This window comes from Fringilla coelebs, assembly GCF_963513975.1.
Source record: "Fringilla coelebs genome assembly, chromosome: 3".
NCBI lineage: Eukaryota > Metazoa > Chordata > Aves > Passeriformes > Fringillidae > Fringilla > Fringilla coelebs.
The window spans coordinates 16,094,249-16,119,065 of NC_140030.1; the positions used below are offsets into that span (position 1 = coordinate 16,094,249).

The following is a 24,817-nucleotide window of genomic DNA, read 5'->3' on the forward strand; positions in this document are numbered from 1 at the left end:
AACAGCCAAAAAAACCCAGCTAAGCAAGAAAAAGAAGAGAAGAAAGGATGCCAAATCAATGAAACAGCTCCTGATAAATCTTAAACTGAGCCCTCCACAATCCAAAGATAACAGCTTTACTACATTCGACAAGGAACTTCCTTTCAATTACTGGAGATGAATTATACCACAACAGCAGTTCTTTTTCTAACCTTGTCTGAGCACCAACATGGCCACAAGTTCTGTCAGGTATTGGTGGCTCTCCAAGGCTGACAGGCCTATTTTGCATTTAATATAGGTTTTGTTAGCTTTAATTGCTATGAACTGCACAGTGCGAACAAAAGCCAACCAAATGCCATTTCTTATCCACAAAAACAAATCCTGTTTCTTATTTACAAAATGCTGCTGATCCACAAAAACAAAAGCTTCAGTTATTTTTTCAAAGAAGATAGACAATTCTAAGAGATTGGCATACATTTAAAAATGCATGCAGCAATAGTTATTTGTATTTTATACAGCATTGTACGAAAAATATCTGATTTTTACACCATGACAATAAAAAGTTGCAGCTTATCAGCTCCCTCTTGTCATGAAGTTCTCAACGTACATAAGTGGAAGCCACCAGGGGGACTGAGGTTTCACAAAGCAGTAGAGCCAATGTAGCTTCTTATTGCTGCCAAAGAGTAATTTCACTCCCCCACACCCTCCTCTCTTGATAATACACATGGCCCTACCACTTCAGGTGCTCATCTAATCTCAATTAAGTTGATCTCACTGCATATGCAGCTTTATACAAGCTTAAAAACTCATCTAGGGATCAGCCAAGCAGGAGGCGTGACAGAAGGAGCAGGGAGCCCACACCCAGTGGAAAGAGGAGAGCACAGCTTAGCCACTTGGTACCAGTATGGCAGCAAGAGAGGTTTAGCTACCCCACAACACCTCATCCTTACTGAGGTCATGATCAAACAGCTAGCTCAAGATTTCCATTTAAAATTTCTCTTCTCAGAGTTACCCATATAACTCTTTCTGATTCAGTATGACATCTGACTGTTTAAATCTTCTAATTTCACCAATATAAACTAATAGGAATTATGTACTTACCCAGACCAGATAAATTGATGGCTTTGACAGATTTCTTCATTTTATAGAGAACAGTTCGGTCAACATCCAGAGCCTAAAAAAAGAGAAAAATGTAACAGTGGATTGTCCTTTGGCAAATTTCTGCCCTGGAAACCTACTGTAGTTACAACTATTACATAGCTAACTTTATTTCCATAATTCATAAATTACTTGCTATTTGTTTCCACGCCCATCCATATAACCTATTCTGTCCTCTTGCCTGAAAAAACACCTCTTCCATCTTTGGCTGGGGACCAGCATCATGTAAACTCAGCAGGAAATAATTTACACAGTATCGTCTTTCCATGCTAAATTATTAAAGAAGCTTAAAAGAGTTTTCACCCATCATATATTCTGATGTTGCTGAAGAAATGAGCAATATCACTTCCCTAGGCAGAATATTGAAAATGGAATTTAATTTCAGTTTTCCTGGATGATATAGTTAATTGCTTTCTCAACTATATGAACTTTCTAACTGCTATGCTGAGCAAAATAAATTGCATATCTCTCAAACATCTTTCACACAGTTTAACACTAGGCTAAGCTTTCCCCAACACTATATAAAATTCAAGTTTAACTCTTGCCCAGAATGCTAAAGCACTTATAATCAATTTGTTTCAAAGAAAGAAGTAAAAGCAGGCGATCATTTTGCTAACTGAAGTGAAATATGAGCAGACTCAAAAATGTAGAATTGTTCCAGAAGGGAGAAGCAGAATTACAGTTATACAAACTAATGTTTTGAAAAAGTTGTCAAACTTGGAGAAAATATATGTTCCAGAGATGGGGGATTTTTAGACCCCACTGAGAAACAATACTGAACACTACAAATTGTATTATTCCAAGAGCTGTTTAGCATGATACATGATAAAGCAAAGTAAATCCAACAAATTAATTCCAGTTTTCGTTCAAAACACTTCAATGAATTGCAGCAGCTGCACATCTGACCTACCATTGTTTTATGTGGAAAAGTCAGCCCCTAGAACTCAATCCAATTATTTTAACACAGTGAATACAAAAAGAAATATTAAGCCCCCTGATTCTGGGAGTATTCCTCAACTGAATCTATTTAGACCACAAATAGCTGAACAAAATCTTCACAGCATTCCATGGAAACCAACCAATTCTGACCATGCCTTAACATTGATGGATACAGCATCATGGTACTGCTCTATCCATTGGAGTTTTTACCTCCAGCATCTTTTTAGTTCACATTTGAAACATATCAGCAGAAATGCAGAGGCCTTTTCACCTGGAATTCTGAAGAACAGAGGAAGAGGAAAATAAAACAATCTACGCAAGCCCATAAAAGCCCTACCAGATCTGTTCACCCTCCTCAGCAATTTGAATTCCATCTAGTACAACAAGTCTGTATCTAGTGTGATCTCCAAGGTTAGATCAGTCACCTGTTTGGATGGGAGTACATTAAGTGAATTCCCCCACTGTATATTTGGTGATTTCTAAAAATAACCTCGGGAAAGCACCTTCCAATCAGCTGACTACTGACGAATAATTTCATTGATGCCTGCATCAAAGAGCAATCACCCTCTTGGAGTACAAGTCAAAGGAATGTCTCCAACTACAAGTAATATGAGCAACAGTCAAAAGAGAAGGCTGACAGCCAGAGACTTAAAACTTACAAATTCAATTCTCAGCCAAGTCTTAGATTTCTGTGTGCAGCTGAGAAAAATTAAATCTCTCCACCTTAGTTTGGGGGAGATAATTCTTAAGGAAAAGAATTGTCAGAAGGATACATGCATGAGATTAATTGTATTACCAGATCTATGGATTCATAAAATCCTCTGGCCCAAGACTGCTTCAGTCAGAATGCACAAACTCCCAGCAAGGAAAAAACCTCAAATCCACTTCCTCAACTAAAGTCATCATTTTGGTTTGAAATGTCTCTCAACTAACTTCCCCTTTCACCAGGACCAAGCAGCAGAGGAACAAACCCACAAGGCACAGCACAACCAGAGGCCAACAGAAATGGCAGCTAATGCCCCTGATACACCAGTGACAACTCAAGCATCAACCCATTTCAGACAGTTGGTCCACATAAAAATTCAAAACAAAGGATAAGGGGGAAAATACCCCACTGACAGTACCAAGGACAACACAACAAGCAAAACCTAAAACCTTAACGTGTTGAAACTGCACAGGTCAGGCTTTCTTGGGTCCTCTCTTCATCCCCTGCCTGTCTTTTCAGCTGTGTCAGTGCAAAGCTGTACCTGAACCTTAACAAATTGCTACTAGAAACTGGGGGGGAAAAAATCACTTCTGGAAAGCTTTCCAAACAGGAAACAAAAGATAACAAATATCTAGCCATTTGAAGAGGGACCTGGATACATTTATGAAATACAATTACTATGTTTCCAACTGTGGTACCAAAACGACACTTGCTGTTGTAAGAAGTTTTGCCTATCCTCCCTTTCTTGGTGAATTCTTCTCATAGTGTGAGACATTTAAGAGTGCCTATGTGTGCCTACAACCAATGGGCAAAATACTGAAAAGCTTTGCATCTTTAATACTATATTTCACTCTTGCTTACAGACCAAAAAATAGAGAGGAAGACTTTGCCTTTGTTTAATTGAACAGCACTGGTGTTTATTCACATCTAGTGTTTCAAAGGAGTAATTTCAGGATAAAACTTGAAAATGTCAGCTCCTTGTCTTTAGTGTGGTTCTTCATATTTCCTTGTCCTTTTCTTTGTCCACATCTTAGCACTGGGAAATCAATTCAAATCCAGCTGTAGCTTCACTACAGTTCACATTTCTAAGCTTCTGCTTGTTTCATAAATATATACATACTATACCAATGCACACACATGCACCAAAATGCACCCTAATTCAACTTCTTGGTGCATTCTCAGTAGTTTCAGAAGCAGGAAATTTTAAAATGGCTTTGGATGTTGCATATACTAGCGTTTCTTTTTATTCACTTAAAAATGCCCAGTAAACTCCTGAACTAGAAGAAAAGCGACCATGTATTTCACATGGTGGGATCAGTTTGTCCTCTCAGGTAACATTTCTAGTTTTGCCTCAAAAAACTCTATTGTAAGACTGGTAAGACTGCTTATTTTAGCATTTGTTTCAGCACAACTGAGACTATGAGGCCATATAAATAATTTTCATAGTCCCACTCAGCTTCTACTGATGAGCACTGAGGCTGCTTTATTGTTAAAATCAGTAAATATAGCTTTGACTTAAGGGAGGGGGCGGAATTCTCTACAGTACATAAGACAAGTCACATTATTGTGGAAGTGGTGTTATGCACGTGAACTGAAACAGAAACTCGAAAGTGACCTTCTTGAGTGCGTCCTTTGTGCAACCTTTTTTCCAAATACAGTATTTATGTCCTCTGTTCATTTACTTTCATGTGATTTCTGATGACAATCTGATGAAACCTTTTTTAAGGTAAATTACTTTTCAGTCAGAAGTATACTAGGGAGAGGAACAAGAATATCACAATCAAATGCAGATTTTCAAAGAAACACAGCACAGAGGACTCAAGCTACCAGTGATAAGCAGCAAAGCTTTTTTCCACATGTAGGAACAAGGTCCAGTTTCACTTGCCAAAGGCCAATTTCCATTTTCGCTGCTTCAAAGGTTTTTACTTTGAACAGTAAAATGTGTCAACTAATTAGAACCAAATCCGTCTTACCAGGAAGAAATCAGTCTGAGATTACTGAAACATCCTGAAATGTTATTCTACATCCTACTCTGTATGCTTCATTCTGATTAATAATAATAATAGTTCTGCTTAAGTCTGTTTCACATTGCCTAGAAAGATTTAAGCCCATCAGGATATGCAATTTTCAAACATTTAATTGTGCTGCTTCCCCCCCAAAAAAACTCAGAAAATAAAAAGATTGGCATCAGTCCCCAAATCTATATTGTCTAAATAGATCTGTGCAATATAGATGGCTGGCATAAAAAATGAATGTATTATTTGTTCTTTTCAGTGGAGAGAGGAGAAACAACTGTTCTATTATTAGCATATTTAACTGAGGGAGGAAAAAAAGCAGGAAGACAGAAACTCAGAAACTGAACATCCCAGAGATGATTTTGGCACCTTTTACAGAGCCAAAGGGTAGGGGGAAAACCAGGGCAGTAGCAGCATAAGTGGAGAGTCCCCAGGCTCTAGAGGTTCATTAAACATCTTTTGTGCCAAGCTTACAGCAGAAGTCTGGGTCTTTGTCTTATACAAGTGTCCTCACACCAGTATCTTTTTCTTTGTGGCCCAGAAAATAATTAATTATTTGTGAAGAAACAGAAAAACAGCCATACTGGATCAGATCAACACCGCATTTAACCTGATATCCTCTATCAGGAGCAGCCAACAGCAGATGTTCGGGGCAGCAAGCAAGGAAAAGCACGTACACATCCTTCCCCAGGATAATCTCCCAGTTCCCAGCAATGAGTTTAAAAACAAAAGACTGAGATACTCTCAACCATAAACACTACATAGCCCAACAGGCTATTCTCAAGAGAAGAAAGAAGCCCAAATTTTCTCATTCCAGACAAGGGAAAGGAAAAAACTAAACCATGGGAAGTAGGGACAGTGGAAGAGGAAGGAGTCGGCCATCACCTTTACTTTATTTTGCACTTAAAACAGTTCAAAATCTCTTACACATTCCTTCCTTCTTACCCACAGCAGCTTCCTTTTGTAAAAGTTACTATTTCACATTTTCAGCTATTTGGATGGGATTTTGCTGAAAGTATTCATAGAACTGGATCTGAATTTAAGGAAAGTCTCAAGATTACCATTTTGTAAAATAGAGTCCATTGGAACAACAACAACAAATGCTTGGAAGTACTGCTAGATCAGCAACAAAATTTTGGGAAATAAATCTTGTATCATCAGAAAAATTGTCCTGGAGTCAGGAACCTACATGTTCTTCTCTATACTGAGCATCTAATTGACAAATATACAAAAAAAAAAAAAATTAACACACTAATTTTTGATTTATTATACACAGTTATCTTAACACTATTTCTTTAAAACAAAATCAGATCTCACTCAATTTTAGCAGTTTGCTTTAAAACATTGGTCTTCTCAACAGTCATAAATCCTGCACTTCATCCATTCCAGTATTTTAGAATAAGTAATAATGCCAGAGGCTGCTGCAGATGCTAAACACATATAGGAACATCCTTTCCAAACACAAAAGGGCACAGGAAGAAACTTGGTCAGTTAAGGAAAAGAGAGGCAATCAAGTAGTTATTGTAGAGACAGCAGAACAAGAAAAGGTTTTTGTGCCTCACTGGACTGCTCTTGTTTAAAAATTAACAACAGCAAATTTTTTATACTTGCATCCAGGAACCACAATAGTTTGGCTTTTCTCCTGTATCTTTACAGGCAATCTGATATTCACTGTAATTAATCCTTGCTGACCCAAAAGATTAGAGATATCCACAAACATTCTGTCTCAGCTTGTTATTTTTCTCTTAGAAATGAACTGTCAACACTGCTGGATTCATTCAATCCACTTCTCTGTTACAGAGGGTGGTAAAAAAACTTCCTAAATTATGTTGTCCCTCTCCAGAATCCTCTTTCCATTCTCCTGCTCTTATGTCATTTCCTCCTTCAATGTATTAGTTTCTTTTCTAGACCCTCTCCAGTTTCCTTCCACTGATCACCTTGCACATTCACAGAGGGACTGATATAAAGGGTAGAAAAAAACCCTTACAGGCATAGTCTGGGGCAAGGCATTGTAGCTTCTGAATGGATTTTAGAACAACAGTAATTTAAAAACACTTGAATTTGGGGCAATTACTTTACTTGGAGCAGTAGCTATGTGAAAAACTGCAGTAGCTATGACAGTTAATTGGTATAAATTAGCTCTTTGCTGTGAGACCTGTCAGCTAAAGAGACTGAAAGTTCAGAGACAGACCAGCAAAAAAAGGACAGAGTTCATGGCAGAATAATCTCTGAAAGGTCCCCTTCCACAAAAGCATTATTTCTCCAGCATCTAGGTTCATGGTTCTTGAGGGCCCAATGCAAAGGCAATCTGTTTAAACAAGCACTGGTGTATTTGGCAGAAGAATGTAGTAAACTCTTGAGCTAAGGATATGCATGGTGGAAAAAAGTAACACTAACGTGCTTTGGGAAATTAATACGTGAAAGCGCAAGGTAATTCTTCTGCAAAGGTAAACAATGGGAGAATTTGGCACTGCTCTATGTTGTGTATAAAACCAAACCTGAGCATGATGATTTTGTACAATGCATTTATTAAAACGAAGAAGGGATGCCTAAAAACCAGAATCCTCTAACAGACTACATCTGTCAGAAGAGAAATCCTAAATCAGAAGTTCAGAGATATAAAATGTTACATCATTAATACAAGTCACTAAATGAGACTGTTTCACACTGAACAGGTGCTGTATCTGTGTATTAATTGATTTCCACAGGCTCCGCTCACTACAAAAAGTTAGAAATGCAACAGATACTTAACTAGGAAACAGGCATCAAGCATTTGTGTGAAATAAAATCTCATGCTTAGAGAAAGAATGGAAGCTGCTTATGCCAGCTATTTCTCCAGAACACATCCACCTCCTGCAATTTTTACACTGAGAAATATACTTTCCTTTTCCAACACTACAGCTATCTGATTTCAAAAACGAAATGACTGGACTTTAAATACAGATCTCATAAGCAACGTAACAGATTATGCACTTAATCTTTACAGTTGCTCATTTATAAACAGAGGTGGTGTAAAATAAACTCCCTTATTTAATATTTAATTGTTGTTTATTTTTTTAGTTGCAGGAGCCAATTCTTTATATCCATCTCCGTTTATTTAATATTACATGCTTCAACATCCTAAGATATATCAGCATGTAAAATAAAGTAACATAGGCAACAGGATTAAAGCTCCAGTGATAATTGTCTTAAATGGACCAGTAAGACTTACCAACCCTTTACCCATGCCAAAATTCTCTGGTCCTCACCCTGCAAGAGACTTTTTTCTAGCTTCACGTTTTTTGTATTTCTGACTGCTGTCAGCATCCATCAAAGCCATTCACGGTTGCAGTCCAGCTGTTGGAAGAGGCTGATCCTCACACTGTATCATTCAGCAGCATTATGATGAGCTGGCTGATGAGATTTTCCTTTTGCAGATTTTTTAATTCAGGAACTATTTTCCCTGGTATTAAATCTTTTTAGACACCATCAGAGCCAACAAGAATTAATCTCTGCAGAACATAATGCCTTTTTATTCTACATGTGATAAGCTTTCTGAAAAGAGAATTTTTAGCTATTTATGGGAGCAATTAACAAATCAAAACACTTTCCAGACACTCAAAAGTTCCCATATTAATGGTCTAATTTGGTCTTTGTAGTCTTCCAAACCTCTACTTGAACCAGGCAGACTCTCCTGTTAAAATCTCTATAAAACAATGACAAACAAAACAGTTACATTTCCCCCTATGTATGATGTACTTTATGCTAAAAATGAGAACCTTTGCAGTGTGTACACAAATCAACTAGATGCCATAAACTGATCTATCCCTCGACATCCAACACTCCTTTGACTTTTTCTTTTTTAGGTATCCAATAATTCTAAGGACAAGAAACTAGCCTAGAAAAGAGAAGAGCTCACAACAACACAGCAAAATTGAACTGCAGTCTTAACAGGCCTCTGAGAGCTTCTTAATAGACATAAATAATAAATTGGTGTGATAAACATCTCTGGCAGACACATACAAGGTGTCCACTCTGAAAGGGAATAGAAGGCACACAAACTCTATCTAGTTTATGATACACCTGAAACTCTGAGGATGCCATATTCCCACAACAAAGAATGGCAGAGGTATGTAGAGGGGACTTCAGGAGAGTAACACAAATCACCTCAAATGAACCAACCATTCCCAGGGACATACAGAACCAGCTGTCAAAATAAGATTCATCAGAGGTAAAGCAGCACATTGGACATCATCTCTCTATTATCAGAGTAGAAATTTATTAACAGCATCTACCTATAATAGTAATGCTATATTATTATTACACATAAAACCCAGTGTCAAATGATATAACTTATTTTCTCTTGAAACATTATAAAATTATTTCTGTTCTATAGTGGCTTTCAGACTTCAGCCTGTGATTTGCACTCCAACTTCTCATAATTCACTATACCTTTGAAAATCTCTGCATTGTCTCAGTATCAATACGCTCAAATGAAAGAATGCATCTGAACTGCCATTCATTTCAGGTGCTCAACACAGAAATCACAGGACACTATTACAACCTTGAAAGCAATGATTGTAAATTCTACTGGAATTTCAGCAGCTTTAAGTAAAGCTAAAATTAACAGTTCAGACATTCCTGTCACTAGAGACAGTGTAAGTGAACCTTAAGTGATGCAATTATTAGTGCACCAAAGAGTAGAGATACAATACTCATTTACATAATATTAATGCAAAAATAAAAGCTTTATCCCTACAGTGGACTTTGCCAAAATAATGAGAGAGTTCATGTCATGGAAAGTATCCCTAGAATGGAACAGATGGTACTTCCCCGTATCAATAATATTGATTAGGAAGGTTAAGTCATACACAACTCTTACCTAAGACAAAACACTACCTAAGACAAAGAACTTCTGCTTTTAAAATTGAAGCAATTTAGAACAGAGAAGCATGTCCAGGCCTATCAGAATCTCTGTTGTTCTTAAATGAAATAGAAAAGAGCTACTGAATCAACTGATTGAAGCAAAAGAGACAAATGCCTGAATCTATATGTAAGCAAGCATCACGTGTCCTAGCACCAGTGCCACATTCGTATGGGCTGGGGGGACAGGGAAGGCAGCGGCAAACATGGCTCCATCCCTAAACCAGACTGGGCTGGAAATACTGATATGAAAAGCTTATCATCTATATCCAGACCATTTAAACAACAGAAGAGAGTGAACTAAGCAGAAGAATGAATGAAACCACACAAAAAGAAGCTTAGAAAAGATTTACTACTTTGTTGCTTCCTCAATGCTATTCTCATCAGCACAATCAGCATCTAGTCTACATGGAGCTCAGAGTGTAGGAGGATTCTGCTGGCATTTTTTCCACTGTTGTGTAACATACACCTACAGTGCTGGAAAATAAACAAATAATTAAAAACATGTGCTTTGCAAAACTCCATACTGCATGCTTTGCATGTGACTACGGAGCAGGGGCTCTGTGTTTGCAAATGCTAAGCAAATTTCTACTCCTATTGCAATAGCCAAACAGTAATCCTGGTTGATTGAAGGGGCTTAAAATAATTACTTCATGCATTTGTTTCTGAGTTGTCTTCCCTAGAATAAAGCCTAAAATTCCTTGAAATTGCATCTTCTAGGAAACAAATATTTCATTAACAATGAACAGAAATCATAAAACATGAGAAAATAATCTGTAAAAACATCCACATCCCTTCACTACCATTTTCCCTTCCCATGTGCTTTTTAAATGTAGTACAAAGCTTTCAGGAATGTGGAAGTAGTTTGTTCAGCTTTAATCACTTCAGCTGTTTTGATGTATCTACATGCATACTTAGCATAATGCCTAGACAGAATTATAGATTTCAGGCTAGAACTACATTGATAATCTGATCTTTAATCAGGGCTAGCTGAGGGGTCCACAAACAGCAGATGGTTCTGAACACCACACTGCTCCAAGAAAACAAGGAGCAGAGTTTCAGCCTTCTCTCTCAGTTCTCTATTTCTTCTTCGAAGTCAGCTGCTAGAATTTATACTATAGCTTCTTTCATGTTAACTTTTACAGCCACCTCTTAAAGAATATACTCCAAAGAAATACACTTCACTGCACAGTATGTCACTTACATAGTAAATATTTTTGTGAAGCAGAGTTCACAGACACAAAGAAGCACATTTTTCAAATTCTGTCCAACACCTACTCGCTTGAAAACAAAGCCTACTACTTGAGATGAAAAGTACTGAATCACTACACCCAAGCTAATTTCCTGCAAAGCACCATTGCTCATAAGAAAAAGCCTATTCAGTTACCATACTGTATCTCAGTTCCTCCATCAATAAATTCTCCCCTGTAAGGTAAATTATTTTCTCTTTCCAAATAAAACTGAGATATGTATAATATCTCGTAAAGTCTGCATAATTCTTAATTACATCCCATTTTCTGAGGAACTTACAGAACTTTTCTTCCATTCCTAAACTACACAGTAGGATATAGCTAAGAGATCACCATTATTCCCGGTCTTCCACCACCACCCTTTCCCTATATTCCTGCCTGCCTCCTTGCTACACTGACCCTTTTCACATTAGCCCTGCCCCCATGTTCTCAGGCCTGTGTTTCCATCCTACTTCCTGTGTGAACACTGCCACACTCCCTCTTCCTTTGCAGTTCCTGTCAATTCCAATTTCTCTGAACTTCCTCAGACTTCTTATGCATTTCCTTATCCCCTCCTTAGTGCTTCTCCCCAAGTAGCAATTCCGGACTCTTCAATTCCTCATATGCCTTCACAGTACTTCTGCTTCTCAATAAGTGTCTCAATCTCTCAATTAGTTTTTAATTCAAATTTCCTTTTCTTGTTCTTCACATTTGACTGATCTCCATGTCACCTCTTAAACATTTCAGGTGCCCATTACTTTGTGAATTTTCCCTCTCTTGTGTTACCATTTTCTGTTGCTTCCCAGACAAATTTACTTGACCACTTAACCCCTAAACTGATGTAAACTTCAGAAAAGAAGTATACATTTAGTTGAAACAAAAGAAGCTTGTGGTCACCTTAATAACAGAAAATCTCATCTCTAATACTAAAACTCTTTGTGCTGATGTCTCTCTCCCTACACTAACAGTAAGCATTTTGCATATAGAACAGTTTAAGCTTCGTGCTAACAAACATGAGACTGTGCTGGGAAAAGGCTACCAAAAAAGAGAAGTCCTGCCCTCAATTTGCAATAAAGTTAATAGTTACAAACTTCAAACTTCTGCTTGTCCCATAACTAGAACTACATTTTCCAGCTGGGTTAAAGAAAAAAAAAAGTCTCAGTTAAAATGGACCAAAGGAGAGATTTTAATGCTATATGAAACCTGGGTATAACCACTTTGTACAGCTTTACAAGTATGATTCTCAGTAATTCTGATTTCCCATTAGCAGAAGTTTCCAGCACTGCTGAAAGAGTAAATAAGGAGACACACAATTTCTCTTATTGTGAACCTCTTGCAAATTTGACTATGCTACAAATGTCTTCTGAAAGCCCTGTCTTCTTGAATAGCAGTGGTTATTGCTGTAAATGCATGTTTAGAGTGTTTTTCAAGCATTTATGGAAGCAGGAGGGGAACCAGAACTTACTTGCCACTCATCCAGGAACACTTACAATCTTTGAGTAAGAACACCTCTCCTCAATTTAAAGGTCACGCTCTGCATTTCTGCATTCATTGCAATATTTCTTTTTAGATTGTAAGTATTTCTCCTCTTCTTTCCATCCCTGCCTTTTTAACCCTCTATGCTACATCAGATATCAAGCTAGTCTTCAGAGGATTTGTCAGAAATGTTTGCTAGTTACCATCTTAATTCTTTCAGGATCCTGGGAAATAAGTCAACCAGCCCCAACAAACCAAGTGCTTTAAGCTCACAATTTTGTTTATTGCCTTGCTTACTTGCATCTCCATTCCTGTCATCCATTCTACCTTCTCCCACACTTTGAGCTCAAAAATTGCAGCATAGCACTTGTTTATATTTGGCAATACCTACATTATCTTTAATACTACTACATTCCAACATATTAGGTCTTCTTTTTCTCCTTGCAATTCTATGTGCTTAAAGCGTTTTTGTTTTCTTTACTGCCTCCTGTCACTCCTAAAGAAACTTGACTTGTGCAAATTCGTCTTTTATCTTTACACATATTCTTTAAAAAAAAACTTTAAAAAACCTTCCTCTGAATATCTGGCTTTTTCTTCACATGTCTGACAGGCTTAAATAATTTGTGACATTCTTCCTGGGGTGTTCCAAGTCTGTAGATTTTCCCATGGTCATTCCCTTTTCCTGGAATATTTAATGAACATTTTTCAGTCTTTAGTATATGCACTCTTTAGTTCTATCGACCTCACCACCTCTCAGTTGAATGATTTTTTCCTATATATATATATATATATGTGTGTATATGTGTATATGTGTGTGTGTGCTTTGCTTTCAGTACATAATTAATTCATCCCCTACTACTTCACTTGTTTCCACAACTTGATTCCTTCCTTTAAACCAGAAACTCTCACATTAGCCCCTCCAGCTTCTGTTTCCTTATATAAAAGTCAGCATCTTGGCTTGCCATGACAGATGCCTGACACGACTTCTTCCCTCTCTAGCAACTTCACAAAGAAAATCAGATTTATTTGGAGACAGCAAGGGCTGAGAACAAGTGAAGGCTCTTGCCACTGGCCCACCCATGAGAGTAATTTCATCTTAGCATGAAGCCCACCTGAGGCCCAGCCATTGTTCCAGTACCTTGGACAGGGCTGGGCCAAGGCAGGGACCTCCACAGAGATAGGACAAAGCACCAGTAACTGCTGTAGCAAAGGAGTTTCAAGACATTAAGAAAGATAAGCAGACTGTAAACATTTCGAAAGCATAGAGAAGCTTGACACCCAAGACAAGAGAGGGAAGAGTCAGCCTAAACAAGGCTAGACCCAACTTTTGTGGAGCTTTAAGTGGAAAGGTTGTTTCTGGGAAACTGGAGCAGACAGATCATGTGGGCTGTCTAGAGTGAGGCTCAGAAGGTGCAGCGCTGGAGCTTACACAGGGAATGGCTGTATGTAATACATGCATGTATTCACACACATGGAAGGTGAAAATTATAAAACAATCATAGATTTAAGAGTTGAACTAAGTGTTTAATAGTCACTATTCCAATGCATGTGAATAAAAAGAAAGCACTTCACAGTGGTCCAGCTATTAACACACTACACTAGTCAGGTGCACCAAATTTTCTTGCATTTCTCCATCTGTATTCATCAGCCAGATCCACTTGACATGTGGACTGTAAGAACTCTGGAGCAGGGTTTTGTCCTGTGATTTTGCAATGCCTTTCAGAATAAAGCTTCACCTTTATTCACCTTTACCTAACGTTGCTGCATATTATGGTATACAGAGAACAACATGAAGACAAAGTGAAGATGGGTTAAACCTAAGCAGAAGTAGCCACTTTCTATGTTACACTCTTCTAGCATCAGCATGAAGTACACTAGATTCAGATAAGATGGTTCTGAAAAATACACTAACACTATGGAAAACTCAAAACACAAAACCAACCAATTAGTAAAGTACTTCAGAGAGATATATGTCTTTCTTTATAAATCCATATTTTTCATTCATGCTCCAAGGAGGAATGGGAGCATTTGGTAATATGAACAAGATTCATCACCAAATGCACTAAGGTGCACAGAAATCTTTTTCTGTAGTTTGACACTGTTTTAACTGACTGCATGTTGATGTTAAAGGTTTAAAGCTGAAACTGGAAATATGCACCTGAAAATATCCACAAAGCTCCAGCTGAAGCCGTACAGTTTAGCTCCTGTATTTCTCCTGCAATTTTCATCCTCTATATTCCTCTCAAAAAGAACACAATCCCCACACTCCTTTTGAAATCATCATGCCTTTTGTGTTATAATGACTTTTCCAGAAACCTCTGGATGCTGATGACAGAGAATCATGATTCCAGAAAGGAACACAAAAACCATTTTAAACAGCATGTATTTGTGGAAGTGTATTTAGTAATGAGGTAAGAAAAGTGTGCAAATATGTTCTACTAAAGAGCATGCTGTAGTGGACATAAAGATCTATTTTATTAAAAAGAAATATACAAAAAACCATAGTAAATTTCTCAAAATTAACTACAGTATATGACACTTCCTACTGCTTCTCAAACTATACAGAATCACTTTCTTCATGTAACTTTAAAATGCAAGGCACAGTCATCAACTATAGGAAAACAGAATCCAGTCCTATAAATGTAGCAAGCAAAAAGGAAATATACAGGTGTATCCATGTATCCAGACTCACATTCCCCCACCCTACCAAGCTGTTATTACATCTCCCCCTTGTTAGCTTTGCAGAACCAAAATGCAGAAGAGCATGCTACAAAATTGTACCATACAAGAGGGCATCAAATTCAATAAACATCGATCCCTTACACCATTCCAAGCCGGCTGAAAACTGTGGATTGCCTTAGGTGGCAAGAAAATGTTGCCATTTCTGATAGAAAATTGCATTATAAATAACAGTGAGGAAGAAAAGGATTTGATACAGAAATGACATGCTGCTTTTGTAGGAGTGGTAATTGAAAAAAAAATCTTTGAAAGTGTAAAATAACAGAATTACTGAAGTATGATCATCATGGAATGGGACCTACAAAACAAAGGCAAGTAGAGACCTGAAATTACAAGTTATGCCTTTAACATTAATTCCTCAGCTTTTACAAAAATTCCTTGAAAGTGGTTTTTAAATAGACTGTAAGCAATTGAAATTTATTTCTATCCAGAGAACTAAAACCACCTTTGGTACCACTATACTGTTTCTTTTGGTTGTACATATTTACATATTTTACATACAGTTTGTCCTCTCTACTTTTTAGGACACATTTACTCCAGTGGCAAGTGCCACTGTGATGTGGAGGTGTTCCAGTAACCTATTAAACTTCTCTCAGTGTTTCCATTCTCCTTCCTTCATAGAAAAATTTGTGCATGCAGTGAAGTTGAAGTAGGTGAGTAAATTTTGTACCTCAATCGTGACTTAGATGGAAATGTCTTCAGCACAGGGACTGTCTGCTACTCTCTGTTTACATATTAATCTGCAAAACTGCTCCCTATCTTAATTACTTGGTCCACACTGGATCCCAATAAACAGTCAGAACAGAAATATTAGCTTTGCTTCCACTCTTTATTGTAAAACTTAACTCATGCTTCAAAATAAAAGGGGCACAATTAGATTCTAGTCATTCAATTACTCTTTAAACTAATTTCTAAAAATCCTTAAAATTATCACAGTTACTAGAACCACTTTGCAAGTTTCATTACAATTTAGTTTAAGAATTGTCACCACAAATTTTTAGATCCTGTGACCTTTAGTAGAAAAAGACAATTAAAAGGGCTGCAGTTCTCAGACCAGATTACTGATTTCAAGCAACCCCTCCCCCAGTCATGTGACCATGCTCTGCACTCTATCAATTAAAACTTATTTAATCTTAGTCACTATCACACTTGTAAAGATTAAACAGTAACCTGTAAGGGCCTGTGACATATTGCTCACTAATAATTTCATTTCAGAAGACGCTAAATATTCACAATGTTTTGCTAAGCAACATCCTAATCTGAGAACAATGAAGAAATTATATGATTCCTTTTCCTTTGAAATCACCTTGTGTTCCACAAGCATGCCTTCCCTAATCCCTTTTCCACTACTGAGAGCAAATAAACAGGTTCAGCAAAGAGTCAGATGCTCTTTCTGCAAGTGTTTGAACAGGCACCAGCTCCCAAACTGCAATGCAGGTGTTTCTGGTGATCTCAAAAGCCATGATCCATGGTATGTAATAAGTGTATATAATCATATAAAACAGCAAAACTAAAGGTATTTTCAACTGATACTAAGAATCAACCATTTGGTGAAACTGACTGTGGTCAGTTAATCCAAGTTCAGATTTAAGGCAATACCACTGCCCACAAAGATGTACAGATAAATTATACATCTTAATTGCCCAACATCTTATTGACTTCCTCACTTAACAAGGCCCTTCCACTCCACCATGGAAAGCATCATTAACTAAACTCATAAGACACTATTAGATACCTACTAAATAACAAAGACAGAATTATAACACTAGTAGCCAGCAATGTTAAGTGCAAAAGACATCCCAATGGGATGTGAAAACATATCCGTATTTGCGGACAGTTGAGCTCAGGCTAACAAGTCACAGCAGCTTCCCCCTCCTGTGCTTCTGCACTGCCTTCCGAGCTCCCAAAGGAGTGCCAGACTTGGGAGCCCAGAGCCGGCTTCATGCAGGCAGTTGAATACTCCATTCCAGACCCAAATTTTCTGGGAGTAGCAGTAAAGAGACATCCTCTAAGTATCAGTATTAACCACTTAATTTGTTGGTTTAATAAATGTATACAATATCCTGGGAAGCAAAAATGTGTCTTCAGTTAATAAAGTAGCTCTCACAGTCGCTTGTTCAAACCAGGGCATACACAGTCAGCAGTCAGCCAGTTTCAACTTACCTATTAACTGCTTTAAAGTAACACATTCCCTCAATCATGCACAGCCAGACTTCCTAGTTCCCAGAACTGCACTGCCTGCTGCAAGAGAGCAGTGCGTTCTGCAAATCAATGCTTCACACTACCAGTGCCACTGGAAATGCACAGGTTCTTTGTATTCCCTGAACACTTTTAGCTGCATTCTTTAATAAGCTTTAGTTCATAACAAGCTGATGAACTACTTCTTGCCCAGCCTCCCAGAAAAAAGGTGCTGAGCCCTGACTTCTCTATTACACAACTTATAGACAGCTTTTTATCCAAGAATCACATTTAACCTGAAAAACCAGGCACGTCATGCTGAAGGACCTGAGTATTTCCAAACCAAAGAAGTCTAAGCCTGAAAAAAAATTTCACCATTTTGAAACTATGAAAATATATTTGTTGTTCTTGACAAATCACAGAGAAAAAGATTTAGTAGTCATTTCCACACATGCTTTCAGACAGCAGCACAAACAGGCAGGAACTGCTGATATTTTGCCAGAAGTGCCAGATAGACTATTAACAACAAATAGCCAGATACTATTAACAACTACTGCCAGTCTCTGCAATCTCTTACCTTCTGCCTTGCAAACTTTACTAGGCTCATTGTTTATCATCATTATTACTAAAGATAATTTTGTAGTAACCTAGCAGACAGCATCTAATACCAGAAATATGCAGATACAAAGAAAGATTTAATGTTCTGACTGAATTCCATTAAAAATCAAACATCAATCCACTAAGTTTGACTTAGAGAAAAAACTATACTTTTTTTAGAACTGCAATAAAAATCTCTAAATCTCACAAAACTGCTTTTGACACAAATGCTTATACCAACTTCGATCTTGTATTAGTCAACTATTAAGCACTTCTACCTTGCAATTAAAATTATTCATTACTATAAATATTCAGGAAGGGGTTGTCTTTGTTACAAAATTGTTGATCTTAAAACTATCGGGTTAATAAAGCATAATTAAATCCAGGCATTTAAGTGCAAGCTTGCAGGGTAGAAAATTACCTCAGGAACAAGATTATTTTGAATTCAACTCCTTGCTTTAGTGGTTTTGGGAACTGGCAAAACAGGAAAATCCTGAAAAGGGTGTTTAAACACCTAACCTGGGTTTTGTTCACTTAAGACACGTTAATAATCCATTGCTAGTGGCAGTTCTTTTGAAAGAAGGGACATCAACAACTGACAAGATTCTTTTTGCTGAAGAGGCTCTTTTCAAAATATATGCTTACTGCAAAACAAATCAACTAAACACACACTGTAAGAACTGATGTAACAGGTAGATGGAGCAAATTATTCTGCAGCACAAGTAAGATTCCCACCTCCTACAAGTTACTTCAGAGAAGCTGCTAGGGGAGTCAGGATACACAGACGCTTCTCATTTCATTGTGCGTGTATGACTGGGATGTGGAATGTGCTCTCACTGTGTTCAGACCTGTCCCAGATTTCCCTCTGATTTGAAACAGGAGGGAAAAGAGCCTCCCTCTCCCGAGTGCTGGCAGACATCCCCCGTGGGAGGAAGGGTGGGCTATCATCATCAGGTCCAACAGCACGTTCAGAGTATATTTAAAGACAGAAAAACACCCGGCTCTCGGCGAGACAAAAGCGGCTCACGCCAGGCACGAGCAGCCCGGCTGTCCCGAAGGAGGCAGGGAAGAGGGAGCTCGGGATCCCGACACCGAAGAGCGGGCACGGCCCTGAGGGAGCGGATCCCCAGGGAAGGCTGCCTTAAACCGTATGGCCGGGGGAAGTACGTTTACATTTCTGTGTGCGGGAAATGGAAAGCTGATTAAATCCCACCTGTGCCCGGAGGCAGGCAGACACACACTTCAGGAAAGGACAAACAGGGAAAGCCGAAGCCCCACACAGCAGCTGGAGAGACCAAAGCGGTTCAGGGGGAGATGTGAAGGAAGGGGCTGACGGAGGAGACTGCAGAGTTCAAGTTCCCCCACCCCCATTTACGAGGAAAGCGGCCGGAACCGCCCAGATCGGGGCTCCTCGGGCGTCAGGAGGAGCGAGAAGCGACGGCTCGGGCTCCCCTAGCTGAGGGCGGCGGACGACCCTGCCCCGCCATGCGCTGAGGGGCGGGCAGAGCGTGAGCCCCGCGGGCCGGGGGAGCGGCGCCCCGACCCTTCCCCCCTCCTTTTCTTTCCCCTCTCCACTCGGGTGAGCCCCATTTCCATTTCCTCGAAGCGGCAGCCGAGGGCGCTGCTCGGGGCCGGGCGGGAGAGGGAGCGGCAGGAGCCAGCGCCGGTAGCGCCTTGTTCTCTGCAGCCAGGCCAAAGAGGGCTGCGCGCCCCGCGCCCCCCGCCCGGGCTCACCTCCTCGATGGCCGCCACCGTGTTCCTGCACTGGGCCATCCGGGTGGTGAAGTTGGAGGCGGTGGGTGACTTGTAATCCTCATTGGTCTCGGACACGAATTCCGACACGGAGATCTGGTCCGGCATGGCGGGGCGGGGATGAGCGAGGGGAGGGAGGGGGAAAGCAGGCGGCTCCAGGGGCAGGGAGGGGAGGGCGTAGGGGGGGCTCCCCCTCACATCGCTCGGCAACCGGCGGCGGCGGCAGCGCCCTCCTCGCAGCCCCGCTGTCTGGAGCGGTGTTGTTCCTCCGCCGCCACACAAGGAAATTCCCCGCACCCACACTCCTCCTCCTGCTCCTCCCGCGCGGTCACGCAGCACCGGGGGCCGGGCACACGCCCAGCCGCGGGAGCTGCCTCCACACCCCGCCCTCCCGTTCGCTTTCTCCCTCTCGCTTTCCTCCTCCTCCCTCGCTCCCTCACGCCCTCGCGGGGTGGGGGCGCGGCCGCGGACCCCCCGGCAGCCCCCGGAGCGGACCTGCAAGCCCCCGGAGCGGACCTGCCGCCGCGCACTCGCCGCCGGCGCCCGCCCTGAGAAGATGGCGGCCCCCTCCCTCTTTCCCTCCCTCTGTCCGTCCTCCCCGAGCCCCGAGGGGAGAGGAGGTGGCAGGCGCCCGCTGGGTAATCCCAGCGACAGGCAGGACGAATCCGGCCGTGTGGTTCGGGTAGTGTTTAACAACAAAAACCCAAGGGCAGGGGAAGGTGAGGCGCCGTGCCTGCCTGGCAGGAGGGGGAACAGGTTGAAGCCCACAGGACAGGTCCCCGCACTGTCCCCTCCGGGACTGCTCGCAGGTGCAGAGACAGTCTCTTCCCTCACGGCTCGTAATTTATGTTTCAACAGTTTAATCTGTTTTACGAGTTCGCTAAAGAGAAATGTCATTTCCCAAGAGGTCCGTGCAAAAATATTTTTAGGCTAAGTAACGTTTCAATCTAAATTCTTAAAAAGCTTTTTCTGTACTCAAGGAATAAGAGCTATCAGAGGAGGTGCTTTGTTGTTCAATATAAAGCCACAAGGATCACTCAAGGCAAAAAGGGGTGAAACTCATCCGGAGCTGTGGCGTTTGTGACTGATGCAGCAGAAGGGACACTGGCAAGGTGTCACTGAACGAGCATGGTATTGCTTGCACTGGGAATATAGGGATGTGATCCATGGCAGAGGTTTCTTTTGGTCTCAAAGCCCTTAGGACTTCTAGCTGATTCCTTCAGAAAGCTTCAGAAGTCTGTATTTTGGCCCAGAAACTCTCCTGTGGCTCTTTCACTCCCCTCTGGTGATAGTTATTAGCTTTTTCTATAAGTGATTCTTTATTACTTTGTTTTAAAACTCTTCAGGGAATTCAGATGAGTAAGCAGGTACTCTTTTGCTGCCATTTGTAAAATGTCCAAATAAATAACTGTAAGCTTGCCCAGATGTTACTGCCCTTTGCAATCCTTGCTAGATCCTTTAGCATAAATAATAAAGCTTGTCAGCCATATTTATTTTACTGGTTGTAGTAAATCAGATGAATGAATGCAGGGTCTATCTGCATGTTCTTTCAGTTTTTTAACTCTTAGTAGTTTTTCCATCCTAATAATTCCTTATTTTCTCCAATGAAAGTCACCACTGTTGTTTTGCTTTTAACTTCATTGCTGCTCTCCTTGTTAATACTTATGAATGATCAGTTACTACAGCATATAAAGGTATACATTGTTCTGCTGCTAATGCATTAAATTTCTTGTCTGTATTTGTACATCACATAATAAATAAATATAGTTGAGTATAAATTTTAATTTTTGCTAAAAATATGTGAACTTAAATTTTCATTTTTGCATTAGCTGATGGTGGTACCCTTAAAGCAACACTTATCACACTATTACCCAAACTTAGTAAACACTAGCATTCTTAAACTGCCTACCATATCTTCCAGTGTAGCATATTTATTTTGATATTTTGAAGGGAGTGAAAAACTTGGCATCTGAAAGGCAAATACTCCTATACTTTGACTTTCTGCAGCAGTTCTTCTATTAGATATAGTGCAAATCTGCAACATAATAATACAGCCTCTAGTGGTTGCATCCACAGTTTGATATTGGAGTATATGCAGCTGAGATTGTGTCATGGTTTAACTCCAGTCCAGTACAAAGCAACAAAATACCACACAGACACCCCACACTGCTGCTCTGCCCAGTGGAAAGGAGAATCAAAAAATAAAGGAAAAAACCTGTGGGTTGAGCTAAGAAGAGTTTAATAATGGAAATAAAATAATAATAGTAATAATTATGATTATAGTAGTAATTTAATTGAGAAGGAGTGAGAGAAGGGACTAAAACTGAAGAGGAACAAGCGATACGCAGGACAATGCTCACCAGCTGCTGGCCAATACTATCCCATCACCAAGCAGTGGTTGATGTCCCTAGCCAACCCCAGTTTATGTGCTGAACATAACATTCAGTGGTCTGGAATATCCCCTTGGCCTGGTCAGATCAGCTGTCCCAGTTATACACTTCCTGGTTTCTTATGCACCTGCTTGCAGGCAGAGCATGGGAAAAAGGAAAGTCCTTGATTTAGAGTAAGCACTACTTAGCAACAACTAGATTGGTGATATCAACATTATTCTCATACTAAATTCCAAACACAGGATTGTGCCATCTGTGAAGAAGGAGATTAACTCTATCCCAGCTGAAAACAGGACAGACAGTACCATCCTGCAATGAGTCTTTGAATTCTACAGGTTCTCTTTTGTACAGCAGGTTAGGTTACATGATTGCAGTGGTATCTGATCTTCTTCTCTCTTTAAATTAAATATATTCAAAAATTTGCCATCTCAATGAAACTGCAAGGCCTTTTTGCTTGACAGACTGCATGTGCCTCAGCTCTTCTCCTTATGAAGCTGAAGATGTGCTTGGGTAGACTTTCTAGAAGTTGTTTAGTCTTGATATCAAGGCTCAACTGTTCAGAGAGTTCCCTGCTTCTGTTGTGTTTTAGGCCATCAGCTAATTGCATCTACAGCTATTATCCCAATTTTTCAGTAAAGAACTGTTTGGCACTCAGGCTTTTCTACTTGTAAGCATTCTTGTACACAGGCATGAAATAATTTCCCAGCTTATTTCTTGATAAACCAAACTGAACAATTCCCCTCTTTAAAAGAGGGCAGAGTTAATTTGAATTGCTTTGCATTGGCCACAAACCCAGACTGAGTATCCAGGTGGTGACTGTGAGTCAGCTGACACATGGCACCTCATTACTCTGCAGTAACACTTTTATTAGTGTGTGCAAGTCCTGTGTCTCTCACTGGAAGGCTATTTTCTCAGCCCTTCCATCATTTTTACAGTTCTAACACCTCAATAAATTATTCTTCTGGTTCTCTACTCCTTCATTGTTATATTCAAGGGTATTATTAGATTTTCTGGTCCCAATGTCACACTCTGGCTCATCTGACCCTACAGTCTGACCTTTAGGTATTTAAGAGTGATACTTAATTTCAACACCCCATTCTTTGAACCTGTGAATAAGTATTGAAGTGGAATGCCTTGATAATGAGACAGCTGTGAACAAAGCTTGCTTGTGGAGAATGGGATACTACTATTTTGTCTCTAGGTTTTCCTGCTTGCTTCCTCACCATGGCTCCTCCTGTTCTGGTTTTGGACCCTCCCTCCCTTGATAAAATGCCGGTACCTTCTTTGGTCCAGTCACTCAGTTAGAGATCTTCTACTAAAGAGAAATAAATAAAAATATTTTCCAAAGATTCATGCTCTGCACATTGCTGAAAAGCTTCTAATCTACTGGATACACACCAACTACAGCTCCATTGGTCAGAATACTTGATTTGTACAAACATTTCTCCCAACACTGACTTCAAAACAGCATTAATGGTTACATCAGTCGGTGTTGTTAAAAAACATGTCATCTTCAAAATAATAAGACAGATTTAAAAATAACTGATTTTCTTGTGTTTTAGTTTATTTGTATGGTTGGTTTTGAGCCTTTAGAAATCTCATCTGTATGTCAAAATCTTTATTTGCATCACTGCTAGTGAGAACTCAAACTGAGGACCAGGTGTTATAGAAACAGAACAATAATGCAGCCTCTGGAGATCTTGGTATCTAAAATTAGCTAATGAAAGGCAATTGAGTTAATATAAGGAAATACTCGACCATTATTGGTCTGTATTACAGTTTATGATCTTCACACACTGCTGCCCAAATGTTTCTTTAGACATTTTAAGTAAGATTTTCAAGGAGGATTATATGATAGATTGGTGTGTTTAAGGGGGAATTATTGCAAGAATAAGGGTCAACATGAAAGAAAGCACAAAAGACTTTGTGTCCTTGAAACATAACAGGTCAGAATCAGAGATAAATGTCATGGATCAGAGGAAAAATTAATGTCTGTTTAATGAGAGGACATGCTAATGAACTTTTGAGAATAGCAGGATAAGAACATGATGATCTGGTTAGAATATGATGATCCCTCAAGCATAGGGTGCCTAGGATAGGACCCAAAATGTATAAGTTTTTTTTTTAACCTACAGCAGTCCAGTCATGTCATTATTGCCCTCCACTAACCAGCTCTATGACAGATTGTTTCTGTTTGCTCTATCTTTATTTTATGTCAATGGTTTTTGACAGAATTTCTTTCTTTGGTAGCTTTGGATAGTTTGAGGAAATACTTTTTCTTGGCCTTTTTTTGTGCACTCAGTACTTACAATCATTCTGAGGTATATTTGTTAATTCTATGGAAGGGTGTTTTGAGGGAACACAACAAGAAGATGGTTCATAGAAAATCTCATTAGTGTCATCGCTTATCTTTGAACTTTAAAAATAGGCATGCAAATAAATGTTGTCTGGCAGCTGCTAATTACTGGGTGACAATTTTCAGGCAGGTGGATATTAAACTCAGGAAATTTCTATAGTATATATAATTCATAGCAGATTAGTAAAACACTTTGTGGTGAGCCTTATTAGTGGATTCTGCTGTTTCATCCCAATTTTTACATTCTTCCCATGAAGTATCAATCCCTGGTTTTGACTGTTCAGAGAAACACTTTCAAAACAGCTTCCACTTTTGAAAATTTGTTACCACAGTTTAGGAGAAAGAATTTTTGGTGATTTCTAAATGTATTCATCCCCAGAAGAGCAGATACCTGGTAATTT

The 24,817-nt window shown here is 39.6% G+C and overlaps 1 protein-coding gene across 3 annotated transcripts in view; it reads right to left on the reverse strand.

Annotated features, from left to right (window-relative positions):
• The window catches only part of ASAP2 (ArfGAP with SH3 domain, ankyrin repeat and PH domain 2), an 84,845-nt gene extending 64,806 nt beyond the window's left edge, over positions 1-20,039 (reverse strand). For all 3 annotated transcript variants that reach the window (XM_084202917.1, XM_084202916.1, XM_084202915.1), the window contains exons 1-2: positions 19,653-20,039; positions 1,081-1,153 (exon numbers count right to left, since the gene is read on the reverse strand). In XM_084202917.1, coding sequence (XP_084059043.1) covers positions 1,081-1,153; positions 19,653-19,778 — 199 coding nt within the window. In that variant the 5' untranslated portion in view covers positions 19,779-20,039. The remainder of the gene's footprint in view (positions 1-1,080; positions 1,154-19,652) is intronic.
• Between the last annotated feature and the right edge of the window lie 4,778 nt (positions 20,040-24,817).